General features: G+C 37.8%; 1 protein-coding gene across 1 annotated transcript in view; it reads right to left on the bottom strand.

Moving 5' to 3' along the window:
* Nucleotides 1–6: 6 nt before the first annotated feature.
* The window catches only part of clvs2 (clavesin 2), a 36,164-nt gene continuing 29,376 nt past the window's right edge, over nucleotides 7–6,794 (bottom strand). Inside the window, exons 3-5 of the mRNA XM_023430280.2 lie at nucleotides 4,019–4,129; nucleotides 3,053–3,285; nucleotides 7–782 (exon numbers count right to left, since the gene is read on the bottom strand). Of these exons, the coding sequence (XP_023286048.1) occupies nucleotides 689–782; nucleotides 3,053–3,285; nucleotides 4,019–4,129 (438 nt within the window). The 3' untranslated portion in view covers nucleotides 7–688. The remainder of the gene's footprint in view (nucleotides 783–3,052; nucleotides 3,286–4,018; nucleotides 4,130–6,794) is intronic.

Here is a 6,794-nt window from a genome sequence, read left to right as displayed (position 1 = left end):
TAACGCCCAGTTAACTCCCAGTGAACTCCCAGTAAACCAACTGCTGGTCTGCCAGTTTGGGTCCAGGAGGTTGAACAAACTCAATATCGTCGCTTCTGCTAATCCTGAGCCGCCGTTGCGCCCGTGCGAGGCGTTTTCTTCAAATTATGTACAAAGAAGAAGAAGAAGAAGAAAAAAGAATCATAGCCCCGAGCCTTCTTTGAAATATGGTTTCCAGTTTCCCGCATCTCTCATCACCCATATAATACACAACTGTGGGGAAACACTGTTTTTCTCGTTTATGTGGCACCTCCACGACTTCCCTGTTCCTCCGCACCGAGGGGCTGGATTGTTTAAAGACGTTAATTTACAGTTTTTTGGAATTGGCACTTGACAAATAACTAAAATAAATAAATATATAGAACACCATCAGTAGCTCTTAAGACGCCCTTCAGTCCGGGGGAAACGTCCCTCTCGTCTCTGGCCATTTGTCTGCCTCACATCTGCTCAACAGTTCAAGAGAAACAAGAATCCAACAGCAGCAGCAGCAGCAGCAGCAGCAGCATTCTCTGGAGGAGTGTGTCGTTCAGGGCATGTGTGTGTGTCGCTTACAGTGTGTGCACAGATAAGTCTTGTTAAGAGTATTTCTGTGTGTAAATATTGATCTGGGTATGATTTTTTTTTTTTTTGGAGCTGTGTATGTGTTAGTTTAGTCCAGCGAGAGCAGCGGCTGCATGTTGTCTTCCTCACTCTTGACTTTGTCAGGTCGTTTGAGGACGCCCGGCTCCACCACCGACTGAGACCTGCAGGGAAACACAGCACACGGGGATCAGCATGAGCGCTGGTGCTCCTCTGACCCGGTCCCAGCGACTGTGACCAGACCTAGAGGGTCAGATTCATTTCCATCTACTTGGGTAGGGTCCCGCCCTGCTGCCACAGGTGTCAGGTCTGCGTCACTATGTCTAAGAGTTGAATGTTTCCCACAAGACTCCAGCAGCAAATCCTGGATATATGATTCATAAAATGTGATAATCACAATACCCATAGTAAAATTTGTATATTAAAAATATGTATATGTTGAATCTTTATATGGTATAACATGTTGTGACACATACATGTTTGTATTCTGGGAAAGTGGTCTCAGACTCTTGGACCCAACTGTAAATAACGTCAACATATATTAAAAGGCTTTGGAATAGAAATACAGTATATCTACAATATAAGAATACATACATAAACATACATATTTGAATGGGCTGGACACATATGTAAATATATGACATTTCTCCAATTTCTAATAGGTATAATATATCATGTTTAAATATATGATTTTATTTTATATGTACATTTATATGCATCTCAGAAAAAGTAGCTTCATCTTATCTTTCACATCAAGATGAAAAAAGTTAAAAGATACAAGTCTGATACATAAAATATATGTTTAGTAATTTGTTTATATTTTATTTAGTTAAAATATTAGTAAGTTAAATGTTTAACTTAGTATTAACTTCTAATATTTCCAACTTATTGTGAGATTTTTTATTTTTGTCCTTCATTTAAAAATATACATACATATACATACATTTACCCCAGCATGCATGGGAAAAATGAATTTTTACACACTGGTTTTCTATGATAATATTTGATAATATTCAAATGAAACCTAAGGATGCCACATATGATTCAGGATCATTTATAACTGACTTGAGATTTATTGATAATTGGCAGCGCTGTGTTTCCCCGCAGTGACAGTTTGCTGTCTCAGCTCACACTGTTGTTTCTCTCACACAGTCTAAATGTCTTTGAGTGAGTCGGTTGGTATCACACAGCGGTCGGATGAGTTACTGTCAGGCTGAATCACACAGCATGGTGGTGGAATGACACTCACATAAAATGTCAAACACACTCACAGCAGCATCGAGCCACAGAAACCAGAAGAGCACGGTCTCTGTCAAGACCCCGACCTGAACTCTGAAGGTAAAACCGGTTCAGAAAAGGTTTTCAAGGCCAGTAGCTGATTTACCTTCTATTTGATTTTTATCTAAAGCTTTTATTGTGCTAAAACTCTAATATGTGACATTCATTCACAATATTTAAGAATGCTAAAATAATAAATGCCATTCAGTTGCAATAATATAAAAAATAAAGAAACAATAAATAATAATATAACTGAGAACATACTGTACATTTGTTTCATTTTACCTGTTATATGGGATTACGTGTTATGTATAGACTAAAATTTATTTAAATTTGATGATTGTTTCATTTTAATTTATTTCTTTATTTCTTTCTTTACATTATTTCCATTAATTGGTTTATTTTTTTTCCATCTGTTTATTTACATATATCCTGTATTTATATTTTGTTTTATCTGTCTTCACTGGTTCTTTTCTCTCGCTGTGGTCAAACACAAGAAACCTGAAGAAACACTAACATTAAGATTAATTAATTAATTAATTAAATAAAAACTAAACATTATTCACATTATTTAGTTATTTTCCTGTAAAGAAAAAAAAAAGAAATGAATAAATGAATATATCAGTTACACCATGTTACCATGCTGGCGACATGGTGAAGAGTGGGAGGTGGGAGAAGAAGACAGAAATACCACAGTGTGAGATAAAATCTGCACATTAGCTCCACTATTGTCTAATTTGTCTTTTCTAATTATGCGAAGATAATCTAATTAGTTTGACAATATATTGATATTCTGTTGATACACTGATACAGTATATACAATGGAATTACTGCCAGCAACCTTAGGTTAACTCCTTTTCACTTGATGTGTTTTAATTTCCTTCAGAATAATAACTTTATCAATTTGGTTTATTTCAGTGTTTCATGCACTTCTTGTTTTTAAAACCCCTCTGATTACCTGAGTTTATAAAGATGTGTTAGCAGAAAGTTGCTACATGAAATCTCTTCCCTTTTGCTGGGAATATGAAACAGGAAAATAAAACCTTCCCTTCCATAGACATCTGCTGTGGAGGTGTCCGGTAACAAGCCCGTGCAGAGCTCTCCTTCACTTCCATGGTAACTCCACCTGTGGAGGTGCTGGCACTCATGAGCCTACCTCTTCATGGTTTTCGGGGACAGGTTTTTCTCCAGGTCTCTCTCCAGGTCTTGTACTGACAGGGTGTAGGACTCCGGACAGTAGTCGGTCTCCTCGTCGTAGGCGTGGTCCAGCAGCGTTCGCGCCCACGTGCCCATGTCATACGGCGGCATCATCCCGCCGAGCTCCGACGGTAAGATCTCAGGGTGGATCAGCTGGTGGAGGCTGTTCAGGTTGTTACCGTGCATGAAGATCTGCACAGGGACAGGACACATACAGAAAGACAGAGTCATCTTCACACAAATAATGTCCTTGCTCCCTAATTAACCTTAATCGCAAAACTTGATCAAATACAGACGCTAATAAAGCTAATATATTAACTACTACTATTAACTATTATATTAATTAATTATTATGTAAGTCTATATGTTGCTAAATGAGTCATGACAATTTGAGTTAATCTCCCCAATTTTTTTACATTTCATAGAAAACCAATAATAAAATATGATCTTTTGCAAAGCAGTTCAATCAGCCTCAACAGCAATTTATCACAATATAGAAAGGAATCTCTTTATTGCAATTTTATCACCTTTTTCTTTTTTTATAAAAATGTAGATAAACTATTTCTTCTGAAAGTTAGAATGACAAAACAGAAATGTTTCTGTGACTCTGCAACAGCTGAAAAACCTGATTAAACCTGCATTCGCTGATTGTTTTGCCACTTGTGTGCAGAAGAAACAAGCTAAACTCAGCATTAACATACTGTATCATCACCTTTTAAGTTGATATGATGAACTGTATTTTAAGAGGTGTTCAAATATTTTTTAGCTCTGTTTTGGTCTCCTCCTCTTTAGCTGCTAAATGCTACATTGTGTTCACCAACTGCGTCTGCTGTTTGGTACTAAACGAAAGTCAACCCCTTCAAGTCTACTAGTAATATACATACATTGATTATAGCTACTTAAAGTGAAGATCTTCTGGCCTTACCCTCTTCCTGGTCTTGTCTTTGAGGAAGGGTCGAATGACGGTGTAGAGAGCGTGGATGTACCACGGCTGGTTCACAAAGTGGATCCCTCCAAATCTGGCAGGAAAACTGTCCTGTTGGAAACATACGCAAATCAGGTAAATACAGACAAACGGGAATAATCCAATCCAGTTTATCCACTTTAAAAAAATAATGTACAGGTCACAACAGGACTGTGAAAAAGAGGAGGGGGGTTTTGATCTCTTGGTCTATAATGGTGGTTGTTTGTTTGTGTTGATGATCACAACTGCAGGATGCATTTCACCTTGCTTCTCACTGAAATAAAAACTAGTACATCATCAGCAAAATATGCAAAGAAACATCAAAACACTGTGTGGTGTGTGGCTGACATTGGCCTTTTAATGATGCTGAGGATGTTTTTTTGGGGTGGGGGTGGGGGGGTACTGTTTACAATTTGCTTTGATATAGAAACATCAACATCACTTTTTAAAACTGGTTGTGGGTGAGCAAGATATGAAAGGCAACTGTGCAACACAGCAAGTAATAACTTTAATTAACACTACAAATTTCAAACAAGCAACTGATGCGTTTTGCCATTTTTACCGAGCTGTGTCAACAGCTGTTCATAATGCAAATAATGTTCCTGCTACTTCTTTCAAATGATTGGCTTGAAAGTTCCCATAAAACCACAGTACATTATTCATTCCTTTATGTGATGTATTTCCTTTTCAAACAGGATTTCGGGACAGGACATTATACAAAGTGAGGATATCGAGTGTAAACCGAAACACAATTATTTATTGAAAAACATGTTTTATTTTATGGGACAGGAAGTTGAATGTCTATTTTTTACACCATCATCCTAAATAACTACAAAGAGTGACTTATAAAAACATGCACACAAACATATAAAGACCACATACTGTATTTAACAAGATATTAGTATTGGGACGGAAAGCTCAACACCTTAAAGAACCAAACCTGTCCTAAAAAAAAGCAAATAAACCAAAATATCGAACTATTCTGCGTGAATATCAGTTTCAGATTAATTATTAATTTATTATTAATGTAAGTGGATACACAGACTTAATGACAAGTGCAATTAGTGCAATTAGTATGTCTAAGAAAAACTGAGTTGATTGGACTATGTTTCTTCACAAATAACCAAGCGCCTGTCTAAGAGGGTTTTCCAGCAAATGAAAAATTACCTCTGTGAGTTTCCTGTCCCTTTTCATTAGATTAGTTTTGTAAATGGGTTCTAATCTCATCGTCAATAGGAAATGGTTCGGTCTATTTTGGAGTCACTGCAGAGCACGATGCCCGTGGGAAATGAGCCCGTGTTCATACAGGTTAGTGTGTGGAGTCTGGGCCTGACACAGTGGTTCGTAGAACGCTGGACACAATTATGATAATTACACTCCCATCGTGTGTGTGTGTGTGTGTGTGTGTGTGTGTTTGGCTGCGATCCAACAGTACGCTGAGATTATATTCTGACATAACAGGGCTGGCTGATGAAAATGGCCCAGGGCAGACACCGTGAGCTGTGTGTGGGAGAGACGGACACAGTTGAGTCTCTGGGGTCAGTCGACGTTTGTAAATTAGGGTTTGACCGATGCGACTCATCAAGGCTGAAGTGGCCGCCGGTGTTTTCGCTCTGCTAGCAGGGGTGTACAGTATTTATATTGAAATTTGGTTTTAGTTCATGGTCCCAAGATGATGATTCCTATGGATTTTAGCGCCATTCACAGTCTATAATTTACCTTGGACAAACACTTCGGTCTGTGACGAAGCATCTTTAAAACGAATGGCTACATTTCAGTGATGTTTGCTGTGGGAGAATAAATCCTTCCTGATGTTCCTCTGGTGCCACCATCAGGTGCAAATCTCCATGTGTAGAAGATACACCACACTGTCTACACAGGACTGTCCACAGCACCTGTATCACGGCCCACTGTATGCATGAAACTCAGGTCCAAGGTGTGACACTTCATACACAGCCACCGATGACACAGAGCCTTTCTATTTTGCAGGTGGTTACTTGTCCTTTTAGCTCTTTGTGCATTAAATATCTAATGGCTGGTTTGCAATGATATTCACAGATGTCTCGACCCCTGACTTTTCCTCTGTTGCTACCAAAAGTCAAAATCTTGTACATATAAAAAAAAAAAAAAAAAGTATTTTTTTCATTTCTACCAATCTTCAAAAATAAATAAATAAATGAATGAATAAATAAATAAAATAAGCACACACTGCTGTACTTATTTTAAAGCAAGAACAGCCGTCTGGATTTCTACAGAAAATATTTCGATTTTAAAATAGAAACTCAGGTTGAACTGATTCCTAGTTACCGATGCACGAACGTTTCCACCTACAGGAACACAAGGTTCAGTGAAGCTTACAATAAACAAGTTCAAGCTCATGCAGCTACAGAAGGTGAAAAATAAGATGGAGAGAAATGAGCTGCTGATCGAGTACCAGACTCCATCTAAAGTAAAAAAATAACAAGATGTGGTTAACTGTCTGTTTATGTCACAAATCCAATCCAATTTTAATCGATTTTTTTAAATTAGATTTTAACCAGGTCATGTTACATTTTTCTGTTTTTATTATTATTGTTTTTTAATGAGCCCTACATAGTCTGAAAAAACTGTTTTCCTCCATGACAGGACTGAAAACTGTAAATAAAAACAGAGTCCTGTTATAAATACTGAATATTGCTGCAAAATTTTGACAATCAGCAGACTGACAAGCTGCGGTCAGACAGCCAACCCCCCCCCC

This window comes from Seriola lalandi, unplaced genomic scaffold (genome assembly GCF_002814215.2).
Source record: "Seriola lalandi dorsalis isolate HSWRI2012SDOR001 ecotype SW California unplaced genomic scaffold, Sedor1 jcf7180002054901, whole genome shotgun sequence".
Classification (NCBI taxonomy): Eukaryota; Metazoa; Chordata; class Actinopteri; order Carangiformes; family Carangidae; genus Seriola; species Seriola lalandi.
This window is presented reverse-complemented; position numbering and strand designations above follow the sequence as displayed.